Raw genomic sequence first — 16924 nt, 5'->3', positions numbered from 1 at the left:
GGGGGGGGCGGGCAGGCAGTCCCCTGAGGGAGGAAGGGGTGGTCACGCCTCCGGTCCCCTTCTCCATGCACCCCTCCAGACCCACAAAACTTGTCTCCTCCCTGACACACTTTTATTTTCATCCCGACACTTACCACCGTGTGAAATGACCTTATTTGTGTGTCTGCTTGTTCACTTTCTGTTCCTCCCACTAGAAGGTAAGCCCCTCGACGCAGAGCCTTGGTCTTGTTCAACGCCATATGCACGGTGCTCTGGGACAGTGCTTGGGGCATTGCGGGCGCCCAATAAATATTTGTTGAATTGAGTGACNGTTTTAGGGCTCACTCCTTCTTCCCCTCCCTCCAGGCTCTAAACCCATTTCTCTTCGCACACACACCCCATTCATTCATTCCACCCACATTTCTCGGGCCTCCTTCCCACTCTGTACAACCGGCCCATCCCGTGTCCTTTGAGATCTGGTGGACTTGACTTTGAATCCACATCCACCACTTGGCTGATTGTCTTCGTCTCTCTAAGCTTTCGTTTTTTTCTCCGTAAACTGGGGATAATAACAGTGCTATCAAAATCTTTTTTCTGAAAAGCAAACAGGCCAGTATCCATATGGCATTTTTAGCCCAGTGCCCGGCACATAGTAGGCCCTCAGTTAACCAGAGAGAGCATCAGCCAACATCCTGGAGTGTGAGCCAGGTTGCCCCCAAAGTGCATGCGTGGCCGTCCCCAGCAATGCCTGGGACCAATGACCCATTGGTCCCATTTCTTTCCCATTTCTTTCCCAGGAAGCCCCTGCTTCAGTTATGGAAGGAACCCATTTAGAAATGGGGAAATTGAGACCCCCAAAGGGCAGGGTATTGGCTGCGGTCACACAATGAGCTGGTGGTGTGATAAGTCCTAGAACTCAGGGGTCCCGACTCTGAAATCTGTGCTTCTGCCCCCCCTCCCCCCACCGCAGTCTCTCCCCTCCTTCCTCCTCCTCTAGCTCTCTCTCCCCGCATGTGTGGGTGTATCTCTGTCTTTCACTCTGCAGTCACTCAGGGAAAGGGTCCAGGGACCCAGGAGACCTGCTCTCGGTAGCCAGTTCCCAGGCCTGGGCTCGCCTGGCTGCTGCTTCCTGTTTGCTTCAGGCAAACCCCAGGGGACCCTCCAGCTGGCAGGGCCCCCACTTCCCTTTGGTGGGTTGGGGTGGCTCGGAGGGGGAGAGTAGGGCATTGGGGAATGCAGAGGGTGAGGTGGCAGGACCCCGTTTGCCTTTCCACAAAAATCTGTCCAATTCCCTTTGTTAGCTTTCCAGCGGCCTAGGGCAGATTTCCTCACTAGTGCACACCAGTTCCCTGCTCGGTCCCCACCAGCTGTGGTGGCTTTTTCTCTACCTCAAATAAACCCTCCAAACCATGGCCTCCAGAGGCCTGAGGGAGGCTGCCCTGAGCTGCAGTCCCACCCCAACCCTCCAAACAAAGCCTTCAGACTTGCTGCTCTTCCTCCTGGATCCCTCCTTGGCTTTTTGCTCCCCAGGGTCCTTTTCATCCCTCAGGCCTCCATTCAAATGCTACTTCCTCAGAGAGGCCTTTCCTGAACCCCCCCCCCCCCCCCCCCCCCCCCCCCCNTTTGATTTCACACTCCTGTTTTATTTCCTTCCCAGCATTTGCCCAGTTCTCAAACATGCTTGTTTCTTTGTTAATCTCTCATCTGCTTCCTTTCCTGCCCCAGAATGTTCGCTGGCTCTTCCACAACAGGGATCGTTCCTGTCTTGTTCCCCAGCACCTAGTAGGTGCTCAGTGAGTATGTGTTGTATCAAGTATGAAAAATTCAGAAAGGGAAACTAGGCCAGAAGGGGGAGCACTCACGCAGAACCAGTACCTCAATCAGAGGAAGTGTGATCAACTACAGACCCAACAGAAGACCCCTCCACAGGAAAGAGTCATCGATTACAGGCCCCAACAGGAAAAGATGTACATTTGTGCATTGCATCTCCTACAAGAAATTGGACAGCCTTGCAACTCAGCCAAGGAGAATCCATTATCACCCTGAACTCCTGCTTTTCTCCAATGGACTTTCTTCCAAACAACCCCTCCCAACTTCCTCCTTCTTCTTGCTAAAATAATATTCCTCCCCTTTGTTGGTTGGGCTAGCCTATAGTTTTTGCTGTAGCTTGCTTATTCTGAGTTGCTATTCCCAAATCAACCCAGTTATTGCTGGTAAGGTACCTTTTATTTTTAAGGTCCACAAAAGGAAGGAAATTAGGAAGAGCAAAAGAAAACTTTCTCTTCACTTCCCTCTCATGTGCTCAGTCGCCGAGGCTCGTCCAATTTTCATCCTAAATTTTTCTAGAATCCACTTCCTCTTTTGGACCCTTCCCTTCCCACCAGAACTACTTCAACAGCCTCTTTTGTGGGCTGTCTTCTGTCTCTTTTGCTTTCTACCTACACTCCCCACAGAAAGAACTTCCTTGGTATTCGTCGTATGCTTCTGTTAAACAGCCTGCAAAGGCTCCCAGGGTCTCAGGATAAACTCCAAGCCTGGTAGTTGACTGGAGCCTTACAGTCATCATTTCATCTCCTTCTCAAAAAACTCTGCCTCAAGGGGCGCCTGGGTGGCACAGCGGTTAAGCGTCTGCCTTCGGCTCAGGGCGTGATCCTGGCGTTACGGGATCGAGTCCCACATCAGGCTCCTCCGCTATGAGCCTGCTTCTTCCTCTCCCGCTCCCCCTGCTTGTGTTCCCTCTCTCGCTGGCTGTCTCTATCTCTGTCGAATAAATAAATAAAATCTTTAAAAAAAAAAAAAACAAACTCTGCCTCACACACAGAGAACCTTAGGGCAGTAAGCTACTAAGAGCAGTAAGCTGCTGGGGTTTTATAAGCAGGAGTTGACCTGGCCAGATTGTTTTTTTTTTAAGTTCATTTGTTTTAGTGATCTCTACACCCAATGTGGGGGTTGAATTCACAACCCCGACCCTGAGATCAAGAGTCACTTGCTCCTCTGACTAAGCCAGCCAGGAGCCCCTAACCTGGCCAGGTTTGCATTTCCTAAAACTCCTCCTGGATGCAGTGTGGAGGGGAGATTAAAGGGAGGCAGAGGGATCAGTAAGGAAAGTATTCCTTCGTTCATTGGTTTATTCACCAAATGTTTATTTACTATTGTTTTGTTTTTATCGGGCACTGTGGTAGGTGCTGGGGAAATAGCAGGGGACAGGACACCTCATGGAGCTTTGATTCAAGTTTTGGGAACTTGGAAGGGTAAAGGGGAACAGGTAATAAACAAGTTAATCAATAAACAATTTCAGAGGGCGAGAAGTCATCTAATAGTGGACAAGTGATAGAGGTAGCTAGAGACTTGAGACAGGACAGTCAGGGAAGGCCTCGCTGAGGAGTCAGGAAAAGCTTAGTGTGTTCAAATAAGGTCATGTTTAGGGGCACCTGGGTGGTGTAGTCGTTAAACGTCTGCCTTTGGCTCAGGGCGTGATCCCGGCGTTCTAGGATCGAGCCCCACATCGGGCTCCTCCGCTAGGGGCCTGCTTCTTCCTCTCCCACTCCCCCTGCTTGTGTTCCCTCTCTCGCTGGCTGTCTCTGTCAAATAAATAAATTTAAAAAAAAATAATAAGGTCATGTTTAGTTTTGTCGGAAACTGTCATACTTTTTTTTTAAGTTTATTTACTTAAGTAATCGCTATACCCAAGGTGGGGCTCAAACTTGGGACCCCAAGATCAAGAGTCACATGCTCTTCCAACTGAGCCAGCCGGGCACCCCGGAAACTATCACACTCTGTCCTAGAGTGGCTATACCATTTACATTTACCATCAGGAATATAAGAGAAATCCAGTTTTTCCACATACCAACCAGCATTTGGTATTATCACTCTTTTTAAATTTTAGCCATCCTGGTAGGTGTGTAATGATATCTCCTTGTGGTTTTGATTTGATTTCCCTAATGGCTGATGACGGCTAACATCTTCTCATGTACATATTTGCCATCTGTGACATCAGTGAATTGTCTATTCCCGTCTTTTGCCTATTTTCAAATCTGATTGAACTAGAAGATTTAAGCTGACATAAGATCTGTTTTGCAAAGAACAGTCTAGTTGCTTTGAGAATTAACTGAAGGAGCCAAAAGCCGCCACAGGGGAACAGTTGGGAGGCGTTGTGGAAGTTCAGGAGGGAGATGGTGTTACTGCAGGAGAAAAAGAAAAAGGGACACCTTCTAGAATATTCAGTCCTTTGGGGATAGAGCTTACAGGACTTAAAGGCTGCTGGAATGTACTTCACAGAGGGAGAAACGGGTTTAGAAGAATGGGAATCAAGATTCTGGACTTATGTTTGAGCTGCCCGTCACCGTTCAAGGGAAGATACCAGGTTGCCTGTTGGAAAGTTCACAGATAATGAGACCTTGATTTAGGGCAGGGGCCCAGGGAGGAGAGGAGGGATTTGAGAGGCACAGGGAGGGGGAGGGGGGATTAGCAGCAAACCCTGACTGGTTGAGTATCAAGGTGGGGGTGGGGACGCAGAAGTTTCTGACTTCTCCAACGACTCCGAGGGACTCCTGCGCCCTGAAAAGTGAAGCCGACCCAGCCCTGCCCCGAGGGACGCTCCACCAGGGCGGAGGTGCAGACAGGCCCGGCCACAATTCGCTGTAACGTGAGCCAGGCCCCGGCGGAAAGGGGCCAGGGGACCATAGAGGAGCTGGCTGCGGGGCTCGGAAGAGACCGTGAGAACTTCGCCCTCTTTAGGCTGAGGCCAGCAGGCGTCCCGGAGGAGGTGTAACCTGAGTAGACCTTCCCAGGTCACGCGGAAACGCCAGAAGGCCTTTGATGAAAGAACTTCTTCAGGGTTTGAAGGACAAGCGTCCTTCTCGAACAGCCCTGCCCAGGAAAGAAGGCGGGGAGTGGGGGGGCATCCGCGGCCGGGCTCGGACTCGGACTCGGAAATCTTCGGCCCGGGCTCGGCAATCAGTTCCCAGCTCCGGCCTGGGCCTCGAGCCCGGGGCCGATCCGGAAACAGCCGAGCGGATCCGGAAACAGCCGAGGGGACCCGGAAGGGGTGAGCGCCGTCACCAGGGAGTGCTGGAACCCGCCGTTTGCGCGGAGACGATGGCGGCAGCTGCGCCGGCGGCCGCGGGCGAGGATGGCCGGCGTTGGCGGCCGGGGGCCGGTACGTGAAGGCGCGTCCATGCACGCGAGGGGCGGCGGAGCTGGAGGCGGGGCCAAGCTCGGAGCTGGCGGATGGGGGGTGGTGAGGGGAGACGGGAGAAAGGGGCGGGGCCATGCCGTCTGGAGTGAGGGGGCGGGGCCTGCGGCCACCGGAGGAGGGGGCGTGGTCCGGCGGTCGAGGGGTAGGGCCAGTAGCAGGTGAGAGGTGGTCCAGTGAGGAAAGGGGCGGGACCATTGGAAGGGAGGGGTCTAGTCTGGGAAAAGAGGTGGCGGGGGAAGGCGTGGCTCCGGGCAGCACATGGTAGAGCGAGGTGCGAAGGAGGCGGGGCCAGGTGAGCGGGGCGGGGCCGGGTGAAGGTTTGAGGATCGTGGCTGCAAGAACTAGGTTGCGGGACTCCTAGATTTGATGGTCTCGGATACAGGGGACCCTGGAGCGATGGGAAAAGAGGTTGTTCCCCGTCCCTCACAGTCCTGGACCCCCAACCCCAGGAAGGGGCGAAGGTGGAGGCTGAGTCAGAGGAGCTCGGCCGGCTGCGGGCTGAGCTGGCAGGCGCCCTGGCGGAAATGGAGACCATGAAGGCTGTGGCGGAGGTGAGCGAGAGCACGAAGGCCGAGGCCGTGGCTGCAGTGCAGCGGCAGTGCCAAGAGGAGGTGGCTTCACTGCAGGCCATCCTGAAAGGTGAGGCTCTTCCCAGACTCCCCAGCGGCCCCATAAGAGGAAATGCATGACAAGCAAGGCGTCAGGGGGCACAGATAGGCCATGCGGTAAGTTAGCAGGGCTGCCCAGCACAGGGTAGGCCTCGGGGCCCAGAGGAAGGGGTGCCCTTTTCTGATTTGCATAGAGGTGCTGCTCGTGCTAGAAGCAGCTCTGTGAGTTCTAGCTAAGTTTAGCTGCGAGCTCCTACCTGTCCCCTTGCCCGCTGTCATTTCTTGTCCCTCACTGATGACTGATCAACCCTGAAAGATGAGCACCTTTTCAGTTCCTGGAACCAGCCTCATGTAAGCCTCAATCTCTGTGAGTCTAACCCTCCGGTTTCCTTCCTTCCCCAAGCACCCCTACACTGGCACTGCCCCATACCTGTTCAGACTTCCCTGCCTCCCTTCCATTCTGTGTCCTTGAGATGCACCAGCTCCCTGAACCCCAGATCCCCCAGCCTCTGCTCTTATTTCCGCCTTCTCTAGTCAGAGGCCAGAGTCTCTGAAATAGCTTCCAGCCGTGTCCCACCCCTCTGCTTCCGTGGCCCCTGCTGGATTGACAACTCCCCCGGACTGTGCCCCAGCCTTCTCGCAGGTCTGGCTCTGTAGTCTGGCCTTGACATTGGCTTCCAGACTGAACTTCCTAAAATTCCCATCTCACCGTGTCATTTCCTTCTCTAACAACCATTACTGGCTCCAGGCTTCTCCAGGGCCGTATTTCCCACATTTCAGGCATCCACATATCACCCGTGCACCGTGCTTGTCTCCTCGTACAACTTACTCTGTTACCTACTTGGTATTTGTTCTTTAAATAGACCCAGTTTTGGGGGGAGCAGGGCACCTGGGTGGCTCAGTCGGTTAAGAGTCTGCCTCTTGATTTCGGCTCAGGTCATGATCTCAGGGTCGTAAGATCGAGCCCCACGTTGGGCTCCACACTGGGTGCAGAGCCTCCTTAAGATTCTCTCTCCCCTTCTCCCTCTGCCCCCGGCCCCTCTTAAAAATAAATGAACAGACTCATTTTTTTTAAATGCACATTTATTTATTTTTTATTTAAAAATGTTTTATTTATTTATTTGTCAGAGAGAGAGCACACAGGCAGAGGGAGTGGCACGCAGAGGGAGAAGCGGGCCCCCTGCTGAGCAAGGAGCCCGATGCGGGACTCAATCCCAGGCCCCTTGGGTCATCACCTGAGCCCAAGGCAGACGCTTAACCAACTGAGCCACCCAGGCATCCCTCACATACATTTATTTTACAAGAAACTTCAGGACGCCTGGCTGGCTCAGTTGATAGAACACACGACTCTTGATCTCAGGGTTGTGAGTTTAAACCTCATGTTGGGTGTAGAGATTACTTAAATAAATAAACTTTAAAAAATAATAATAAAAGAAACTTCCTATCATATAAGAGAAACTTAAGTGTGTCCTGAATAATAATAATACAGGTTTCCCCCATCATCCAAAAACCGAATGTTCCTATGAAAATTTTCTTTTTTTTTTTTTAAGATTTTATTTATTTATTTGATACAGAGACAGCCAGTGAGAGAGAGACAAGCAGGGGGAGTGGGAGAGGAAGAAGCAGGCTCCCAGAAGAGGAGCCCAATGTGGGGCTCGATCCCAGAATGCCGGGATCACGCCCTGAGCCGAAGGCAGATGCTTAACGACTGAGCCACCCAGGCGCCCCTCCTATGAAAATTTTCTGAACCAAAAGAGCATGTAAAAGGAAGGCACAATTCCCATTAGTTTATATGGAAAATTGTTTGAGCGTTCCCATTCCCCAAAAATAACCCTCTTCTGCTTTTCTGCTACCTTACGACACATTTTGCTAATGTATGCACGGAGTAAATCGAGGTCAAGCACAGATTCTCCCACAGTTCAGTGCTGTGACTCTGGGCGGCTGAGTAGTGCCCTGAGAAGGAGCTTGTGGGACCGCCCTGGCTGCCTCTCTAAGGGCTGTCTGCAAAACAAACGCTAAGTGCTGTTGTCACTTTTTGCCGTTTTTTTGTAAAAGTGAAAATCCTCTTTGGTTTCATTTAGTTAGTAGAAACACGAACTACTGTGGGATTTTTGTAAAAGCAAAGTGGCGTAATGTGAACTTTCAAAATGTGGAGCATACCTGTAGTCATAAGAGTCAACATTTATTTATTATTTATTTAATAATAAAGAGAGAGCAAGATCAAGAGAGAGCACAGAGGGAGGGGAAGAGGGAGAAGCAGGCTCCCCGCTGAGCAGGGAGCCTGATGCCGGGGCTCGATCCCAGGCCCCTTGGATCATGACCTGAGCCCAAGGCAGACGCTTAACTTACTGAGCCACCCAGGCGCCCCTCAATGTTTATTTTTATTTATTTGTTTATTTGAAAGAGAGAGTAGGGGCGGGGGGGCAGAGGGAGAATCACACAGGGCTTGATCTCACGACCCTGAGATCATGACCTGAGCTGAAACTGAAAGCCGGGTAGCATCCAGACACCCAAGTAGTTAACATTTTTTGAGCACTTACTATGTGCCAGGCTCTGAGTTAAATACTTTATGAGTATTTCTTTAAGTTTTATTTATTTAAGTCATCTCTACACACAACATGGGCCTCAAACTCACAACCCCGAGATCAAGAGTTACATGTTCTTTCCACTGAGCCAGCCAGGCGCCCCGATTTATGAGTATTTAATATTCATAACAGTCTCCATGAGGTTGGAATTAGGATCTGTTTCCATTTTGCCGGGGAAACTCTGAGGCCCAGAGAGGTTAGATAACTTGCCTGAGGTCATACAACTAGAAAGCAGAAGGTTGAACCCAGACAGTCTGGAAGCAAAACCTTCAGTTCTAATGTTAGTGTGTGTTAAGATAAATAACTATGCAAATAAAACTGGCGGGGCGACTGGCTGGCCCAGTTGGTAGAGCATGTGACTCTTGATCTCGGGGTTGTGAGGCTGAGTCCCATGTTGGGTCTAGAGACTACTTAAAATCTTGAAATTAAAAAAAAAATCTTTAAGGGGCTCCTGGGTGTCTCAGTCAGTTAAGTGTCTGACTCTTGATTTCAGCTCAGATCATGATGTCAGGGTTGTGAGATCGAGCCCTGCGTCGGGCTTCACACGGGGCTTGGTGCTGGGCGTGGAGCCCGCTTAAGATTCTCTCTCTCCCTCTCCACCCCCCCACTCACGCGTGCGCACTCTCTCTCTCTCAAAAAAAAAAAAAAATCTTTAAGGAAAAAGTGGCCCTGTTCCACCCAGCATCACCTCCACCTCCCACTGACCTGTGGGATAAATTCCAAAGTCCTTGGTGTGGCATTCATGGCCTCAGGAGGCATCCACTGTGGCCCTGGGCCCCCGTTGCAGCATCTGTCCTCGGGCACCTTCACTCCAGCCCTGGCAGCATGCCCACCCCGCCCCAGATACACCCTCCGCTTTCTCACCTCTGAGCCTTTCCTTGTGCTGGTCCCGTGACTCCGTCTGTCCTTCGTCTCCTCCGCTGCCTGGCGGTGGCCTCTCGTGGCCGGGTGGGCAGAGTGAAGAGCTCCTTCCTCTGGGACCCTCAAGCCCAGGAATGGTCCTCTTGGGGCTGTCCTCCCACTGCTTTGTAACTGTTTCCACAGCGGCCTTCCCCATCAGAGTGTGGGCTTCTGGTGTTAGTGTTTGTGTTTGATTCACTTCTCTGTTTCCAGAGCCCAGCTCGGAGTCTGGTCCAGAGTAAACATTTACTATTGTTATTGGAGGTTGCTTGTTACTATACATATAAACGGGTGTAGAGATCCTATCTTCTGCATTTATCGTGTACCGGGAGGAGGGCCGAACACCTTCCAGATGTCGTCTCACTTGCCAACAGCCCAGCGGGGTAATCATTAGTGTCCCCGTTTTGCAGCAGAGGCCGCCAAGGCAGAGAGGCTGATGGCCCAGGGCCACCTCTCCGCAGAGCCCGCTGTCTCCATCGCGCTGGTCAGCTGCGTCGCCGAGAGCGGCGATGGCAGCGAGCCCCTCTCCTCACCCACAGGTAGAGCCAGCGCGCTGACCTTCCCCCTCCTCTGCCCTTCCCGCTTCTCCAGAGTCCATCAGCAGCTACGAAGCCCAGATCACCTCCCTGAAGCAGGAGCGCCAGCAGCAACAGCAGGACTGTGAGGAGAAGGAGCGGGAGCTGGGGCGCCTGAAGCAGCTGCTGTCCCGGGCTCACCCCCTGGACTCCTTGGAGAAGCAGATGGAAAAGGTTGGGGTGACTGGAAAGATGTTGAGGCGGCCAGGGTGGCCGTGGGGCAGAGGGAGTGTTGGCGTCCCATCCCCAGATCACTGGGAGCAGTGCACCCAGTAATGATTCTAGGTGTTGCTCGTACTAGCTCTGTACTTGGCAAGGTCCTGGCTCTGCCACTTCCGGCAGGATGGCTGGCTTGGTTTGCCTCCAAAATGAAGGAGATGATACAAGGGGGGAAGGGAGCTAACGCTTGAGGACAGTACTCATGCACTAGGCAGCGAGAACACTGCTCGACGCATTCTGTCTCTCCGGTCTTTCCCCAGTAGACCCATTTCACAGATGAGTAAGGTGAGGTGCGGAGACGTTCAGGAAATCTCCCCAGGTTATTGCACAGAAAAAAGCAGAGTAGGGATTTAAACATCGAGGCAGCCTGGTTCTAAAATTCTTATTCTTAATGCCTATGGCTTATCGCCCTCTTTATCACTGGTGTCCTGGATAGTGGTAGGGAGCGGATCTCCCAGACTCCATCTTTCAAAGCAAGTTCACATCAGTACCTTGTTTGATCCTCACAGCAGCCCCAGGAGGTAGGGTAGGTGTTCACCGCACTTCATGCAGGAGGAAACTGAGGCTCGGGAAGACGGCCTGGGTAGAAAGACAAAGATCAAAATAGGAGCCCAAGAAAGGAGGCTTGCAACCCTCAGCTTCCCAGCAGAGGCTGCCGCTTGCCTTCCCAGCCATCCTGGGGAGCAGTTCCACGGGGGGGGGGGGGCGCGGGGGGGGGGGGGGGGGGGGGGGGGGGGGGGGCGGGGGGCCCCCNCAGCGAGCAGAAGGACAGCAGGCCTAGAGCCAGGCAGTTGAGTCCGGGCACCTCCCGCGTTCGGCCATCGGCCACCCTATGCCCGGGCATCCGCAGCGTGTGTCTTTTGGGGCTTCAGTTGGGACCAGAGGTGTATTTGTTTTGTTTGGGCCATGCAGGCTCACCCTGCCTGTTGCAGCTGTCCACATACAGATTTGGAGGGTTAAACTGAGCAGGCTTGAGACAGGTTTTTGAGTGATTCAAGAGGTAGAATGGGCACGGATTGGAAGAGGATGGGTGACCAGCAGATTGCGGCCTTGGACAGCTGGGTAGGTGACCTAACGCCTGTAGGAGGAGAAACGGCGTTGTGAGTGGTTCAGACTTGGCCGTACTTGGGATAGAGGAGCCTGTGTGACATCCGGCTGGAGATGGCCATAGGTCGTTGACTGTGCGCGTTCAGCAGGATTCCAAACCTGAAAACAGACCAAAAAGAAATGACCAGCAATGTGGGAGGGATGGGAGTACAGGACATATTCGTTAGGAAGAGATTTAAAAACCCAAATCAATGGTAGTTTAAATAGGATAGAAGTTTATTTTTCTTAAAGTCCACAGATAGACATTCCGGGACTGATGTCAGCTCAACACGCCTTTAGGAGCCCAGGTTCCTCTTATGGCACTGTTTTGCCATAGGTAGCTTATTGCCTCATGGTCCAAAATGACTGCTGGAGTGCCAGCCATCATATCCACAGTCTAACCATCAAAGAGGAAGAGAAGTAAAGAAAAGCACACGCTCTCCCTTTAAGGAGTTGTCCTGGAAGATTGCATTAACCTCTCATTCGCTGGAACTTAGTCATGTAGCCGTGCTTAGTTATAGGGAAGCTGAGAAATGTAGACAGTGTTGGAGAATTTAGGGCATGTGTCCAACTACAAATGTGAGCACCTGTGATAAAAGAAGTAAAAGTGGATGTTGGGGCCTCCTGCAGGACGCGGACAAGTCATGTAAGATCTCAGAGCCTCTGTGTTCTTATCTTTAAAATGGGGATAGGGGCACAGCGGCTGAGCGTCTGCCTTCGGCTCAGGGCGTGATCCTGGCGTTCTGGGATCGAGCCCCACATCAGGCTCTTCCGCTATGAGCCAGCTTCTTCCTCTCCCACTCCCCTGCTTGTGTTCCCTCTCTCGCTGGCTGTCTCTATCTCTCTGTCGAATAAATAAAATCTTTAAAAAAAAATAAAATAAATAAAATGGGAATGGACAGCACTTCTTGGAAGGATTAGAAGGGCTGACGTGCTTAGAGAGGAGACTCGAACAGACCTGAGGGGCCCAGCTGTTGGGAGCGGGGGCTGCTGCTGCCTAACCCCCTTCCTCCAGGCCCATGAGGACTCGGAGAAGCTTCGGGAGATCGTGCTGCCCATGGAGCAGGAGATTGAGGAGCTGAAGGCGAAACTGCTCCGGGCAGAGGAGCTGATTCAAGAGATCCAGGTGAGGGGACGGCCGGGGGGTGCTGTGGGAGGAGGGGGCGCCACAGGACCCTAGCCCTCCAGCCTCTTCCCTGCCCCTTCCCCTAGAGACGTCCCCGGCATCCCCCTTCCTTGCACGGCTCCGCGGAGTTGCTGCCCCTGTCCCGGGACCCGTCGCCCCCGCTGGAGCCTCTCGAGGAGCTGAGCGGAGACGGGGGTGCAGCAGCCGAAGCCTTCGCCCACAACTGTGACGACAGTGCCTCCATCTCTTCCTTCTCCCTCGGCGGTGGGGCCGGCAGCACCTCCCTGCCCCGCAGCCGCCAGGGCCTGAGCCCCGAGCAGGAGGAGACAGCCTCTCTGGTGTCCACGGGCACCCTGGTCCCCGAGGGCATCTACCTGCCCCCTCCTGGTTACCAGCTTGTCCCGGACACCCAGTGGGAGCAGCTGCAAATGGAGGTGAGCGGAGGGGTGGAGCAGTCCCCCCCACCCCCCAGTGCTCACTGAGCACCTGCTGTGTGCGCGCCCAGAGCTAGAACCGGGGCTCAGGCAACAGAAGCGGGGCGGCCGGTTGGGAGCTGCCCGCCCTCCCAGTTGCAGGAGCCCTGGGGCCCTGGAGGCTGAGACCGACGCCAGCATCTGTGGCAGGGGCGGCAGCTGCAGAAGGACCTGGAGAGCGTCAGCCGGGAGCGGGACGAGCTGCAGGAAGGTCTGAGACGGAGCAACGAGGACTGTGCCAAGCAGGTGGGGCCCGCTGTGTTGCCGCCACCCCGGCAGGGTGCCTGGCTGCTGGCCTCCTGGCCCCGACCTCACCCTCATCTCCTTCCTCCCGCAGATGCAAGTGCTCCTGGCCCAGGTCCAGAACTCAGAGCAGCTGCTGCGGACCCTGCAGGGGACCGTGAGCCAGGCCCAGGAGCGGGTGCAGCGGCAGATGGTGAGGGCTGGGGGCCGGGGCGTGAGGGACAGGAGTGTGATGGGAACTGGCTGAAAGGGGCACGCAGAAGGATCATGGCACCTGTCTCCACCCCCCCCCGCCCCACCCCGGCACCGTAGTCAGAGCAGAGGTTCCGCGTCCCCCCACCCCGTGCATCAGCTCCGTGATCTCGAGCGGATCCCACAAGCTCGGGGCCTCTGCCTCGCCTCCACGAAATCCAGGTGGTGCGACCTAGCTTGCAGGGTCACGAGTGAGGCTTAAAAGCAAGGCTTGCAGATCGGATGCCCCCCAGCCCGGACAGGAAGTGGAAATGAATCCGTCGGGCCAGGTGGAGACGGGAAGGGGTTGTGTGGCCAGCCGGGAGGCCCGCCAAGGGCGCTGCTGCCCCTCGGCTCTGGGACAGGAGCCGGGTGGGGATGTGAGCTCGATGCTGCTGCATTTTCTCATTTGTCAGGAGAAGCCAGAAAGCCGGGTACTTAGTGTTGTCGCCCAGTTTTTAAAGTTGGTAACTAATTTTAGCTTAAAAAGGAAACAAAACCATATGGACCAAACAAAACACTCGAGGTCCTGCCGCTTGGGACCTCCGAGCCGTTGAGGGGAGTGTGTAAAGAGCTTGGGGGTCAGGGGCGCCTGGCTGGCGAGTCGGCGGAGCCTGCGACTCTTGATCTCGGTGTCATGAGTTTGAGCCCCACGTTAAGTGGGCTCCACGCCCACTTAAAAAAAAGAGCTTGGGGGTCGAAGGCACTTAGTAAAGGGTGCTTCTTCCTTCCTCAGCAGAGGATGGCCTGGGCTTTCTGGCTGTCAGCGGTGTCAGGAAGAGGGTTCAGGGTCCCCCTCAGCCCCTCCTACTAACTGTCCGTCCCCAGGCGGAGCTGGCCACGTCACACAAGTGCCTGAGCCACGAGGTGAAGCGGCTGACTGAGGAAAACCAAGGGCTGCGGGCCGAGCAGCCGCCGTCTTCGGCCGCCCGGGGTCTGGAGCAGGAGGATGGCCACGAGGAGTCGCTGCCCAGCTCGGTGCCGGTAAGCGGCGTGTGGGTGCCGAGAGCCCGGAGGCCACCCCGCTGGCCCTTTCCCTGCACACGTGGCAAGGCACTGGCCTGCAGCCAGGGGACTTGGGGACAGACCCGGGCTGCTCTGTATTCGCTGCGTCACCTGGCCAAGTCCCTCGACTCTGTGTCTGGAGAACAGGCGCACAGCCCCTTTGCAGCCTTGGCGTGAAGAGAAGAGGAGTTAGCAGAGCGCGTGGCATGAAGGGAGTGGGAATCTGGTGGGTTGGTTAGTTTGAAGTGAGATGCACAGAATCAAATTGACCGTCATCGTGGTTTGTAAGAAGCGGGCGTCACTGATCTGTGCACGGCCTTTGCTGAGTTCATGAGAAGCGCGAAGAGCAGCCCGACCCTGGTCCACCCCGTGCCCCTTGGTTCTGTGGCTGCTGTCCTGACCTTTGTCGTTGCCTTGCTCTGCTTTGGTGTCGTTTCTACGACACAGACGTGCCAGCCTGAACAGCGGAGCGCTAATGCTGGTTGTGGGAGGGGGGGTGTCCTGCTCGGGGACGGCCCCCGCGGACTCCCGCCCCCAGCGGTGACCGGCGTCCCCTCCAGGAGCTGCAGCAGCTGGTGCGGCACACGCGGCAGGAGGCGCGCGCCCAGCAGCAGGCCCGGGAGCACGAGGCCGAGCGCCTCCGGATTGAGATTGTGACGCTCCGCGAGGCACTGGACGAGGAGGCAGCAGCCAGGGCCAGTCTAGACGGGCAGCTGAGGGTGCAGCGGGAGGAGACAGGTGAGGGGCGGGGAGCGGGGCCACCCCAGGCTCGCTCCCGGGGAGGCTGACCTCCCCGCAGGGGAGCACTGGGCGAGAGGAGCCGGTGTAAGAAAGAGGAGCCTTGACCTCTCTCTTTTTCCTTCCCACACAGAGGTGTTAGAGGGTGAGTACAGGCTGGAGCCCGGCCGGGCAGGGCGGGAAGGAGGGAGGCCGTGGGCCTGACGGCTGGCCCCTGCCTGACTTCCCAGCCTCCCTGTGCAGCCTGAGGACGGAGATGGAGCGGGTCCAGCAGGAGCAGAGCAAGGTAAGGCTGGGCTCCGGGGGCCCCTCCTGCCCTTTCTGTCCCCGTGAGGCCCGGCCTCACAGAAGAGGTCAGGCTCAGGGCCGGGGTGGAAGGGGCTCCCCTGTCCAGACATCATGGGTCTCCGGCCGCACACCCTCCCGTGTGACGCGAGGCCCCAGCCCTGCGTCCTGTCCCTGCAGGCCCAGCTCACAGACCTGCTCTCAGAGCAGAGGGCGAAGGTGCTGCGGCTGCAGGCAGAGCTGGAGACGAGTGAGCAGGTGCAGAGGGACTTTGTACGACTGTCCCAGGCCCTGCAGGTACGCTGTGTCCCCTTCTCCTGAGGCAGCCGTGATCCAGGTCCTACAAGGACAGTCCCCCAATTAGGGGGGTCCTTGTCCTCCTGCCGAGGCCGGCGTCCTCCTTTCCTCTGGGCTGTTGCTCAGAAGAAATCGAAGCCCCATGTGCCCGTCTCTGTGGGACGCGTGAAGCCCTCGGGCCCGAGCCTGACGTCTGGCTCACGGTGGCAGCCCTGCCTGACCCTGCCCACACTTGGCAGGCCGTTCTCTCAGGACCCATTTCTGCCCTTGAATCCCAGTTTCACTGTGGGTTGAGGAAGGTGGGGCCCCTGGGTATACTGGTCCTGGGCCCTTGCCCCTTGAGGGGCTGGCAGGTGGGGCGGAGGCTGCATTTCCCCACCAAGGGCCCCCTTCCTCCCGCACCGGACCCCACAGGTGCGCCTGGAACGGATCCGCCAAGCAGAAAGCCTGGAGCAGGTGCGCGGTATCATGGATGAGGCGCCCCTCAGGGACATCAGGGACATCAAGGACACCTGAGGGGCTAGAAGCCACCCAGCCTGGGGGAGACTGCCTTTCCCCGCTCCTGAACCGAGAGGCCTGGGCTTTGGGGATCTCAGGATAGAGTCTTCATGCCCTCCAAGCCTGGGGTTGAGGGGATGGGGCCATCACCGCCCTGTCTCTCCAGCTCCTCCTCCCCGGGGTGGCTGGCCTTCTGCCCCAAGGACGACACCTCGGTGGGAGGCCCAGCCCCCTCCAGGAACCAAAGGTGTAGGTTTAGCCCTGCGGCTTTTTGGCTGCCATGCTGCCTTCTGGGTCCCAGCCCTCCTGCTGCTGCCCCCCCACCAGCCAGACTAACAGCTGTGCCCGTCACGGCGCCGTCCCTTCCCCGAGGCACAGCTGAGCCGTGCATCGTGGCTGGGAGCCTCTGGCCCGCGGCAGCCAGTCCCTCCACGTGCGCACCCCGGGACAGGCCGCTGCTTTCTGGACTGCATGACACTAAGATGCTTGTCCCCAGGGGCCCGACCCAAGCCCCAAGATGTGCACAGAGGCAAGACCAGACTTTTCTGTCATTTATTTTCAATAAATAAGCAGCTCAGCTCAGTCGGTCGCCTTGTCCCTGCGAGCCCCATGGGGTTGGGGAGGGGAGGGTTCACAAGAGCAGAAGGGAAGAGGGGCTGTGGCGGAGGGTAGAAAAGTGAAACGGACCCTCATGTTTATAAACAGAAGACTGTCGGGGAGTGGAGGGGACGTGGGAGTCTGTGCCATGGCTCTGGCTGAAGATGCGTCACTATCAGGGTGGGGAAGACGGGGCAAAAGTACTGGTTACTTCCTTTCATCTTCTGGATCTGGAAGGAGAGAGGGAAGGATGAGGCACGAGGCGGGAGGGGAGAGGAGAAG

The 16924-nt window shown here is 55.8% G+C and overlaps 2 protein-coding genes across 5 annotated transcripts in view; one reads left to right on the top strand and one right to left on the bottom strand.

Moving 5' to 3' along the window:
* The first annotated feature begins 4529 nt into the window (after positions 1 to 4529).
* Positions 4530 to 16627, top strand: RABEP2 (rabaptin, RAB GTPase binding effector protein 2). 2 transcript variants are annotated; one of them, XM_034670199.1, is made up of 13 exons: positions 4532 to 5137; positions 5606 to 5815; positions 9861 to 10018; positions 12165 to 12275; positions 12362 to 12709; positions 12899 to 12994; positions 13086 to 13184; positions 14051 to 14206; positions 14788 to 14965; positions 15099 to 15110; positions 15196 to 15251; positions 15431 to 15547; positions 15962 to 16627. In XM_034670199.1, exons 1-13 carry the CDS (start codon positions 4798 to 4800, stop codon positions 16061 to 16063), a joined length of 1983 nt encoding a protein of 660 aa, XP_034526090.1. In that variant the 5' UTR covers positions 4532 to 4797; the 3' UTR covers positions 16064 to 16627. The 2 variants fall into 2 exon arrangements, with proteins under 2 accessions (XP_034526091.1, XP_034526090.1); XM_034670200.1 differs by lacking the exon at positions 15962 to 16627 and having other exon boundaries at positions 4530 to 5137; positions 15209 to 15251; positions 15431 to 15529.
* ATP2A1 (ATPase sarcoplasmic/endoplasmic reticulum Ca2+ transporting 1) overlaps positions 16584 to 16924 on the bottom strand; it is an 18124-nt gene continuing 17783 nt past the window's right edge. For all 3 annotated transcript variants that reach the window (XM_002927329.4, XM_002927328.4, XM_034670192.1), the window contains one exon: positions 16584 to 16872. Coding sequence is in view for 2 of the 3 variants with exons in the window: in XM_002927328.4 (XP_002927374.1) it covers positions 16850 to 16872 (23 nt within the window). In the remaining variant the exon portion in view is untranslated. The remainder of the gene's footprint in view (positions 16873 to 16924) is intronic.

The sequence above is a fragment of the Ailuropoda melanoleuca genome, chromosome 10 (assembly GCF_002007445.2).
Source record: "Ailuropoda melanoleuca isolate Jingjing chromosome 10, ASM200744v2, whole genome shotgun sequence".
Taxonomy (NCBI): domain Eukaryota; kingdom Metazoa; phylum Chordata; class Mammalia; order Carnivora; family Ursidae; genus Ailuropoda; species Ailuropoda melanoleuca.
Note: the sequence above shows the minus strand (reverse complement) of the source record. Positions and strands in the feature narration are given on the sequence as shown.

Bases quoted from the DNA above. Each gene is read 5' to 3' on its own strand.
- RABEP2 (XM_034670199.1), top strand. From the start codon at position 4,798: ATGAAAGAACTTCTTCAGGGTTTGAAGGACAAGCGTCCTTCTCGAACA. The intron at 12,710-12,898 runs GTGAGCGGAGGG...CATCTGTGGCAG, and splicing joins GGGAGCAGCTGCAAATGGAG to GGGCGGCAGCTGCAGAAGGA. The intron at 15,548-15,961 runs GTACGCTGTGTC...CGGACCCCACAG, and splicing joins GACTGTCCCAGGCCCTGCAG to GTGCGCCTGGAACGGATCCG.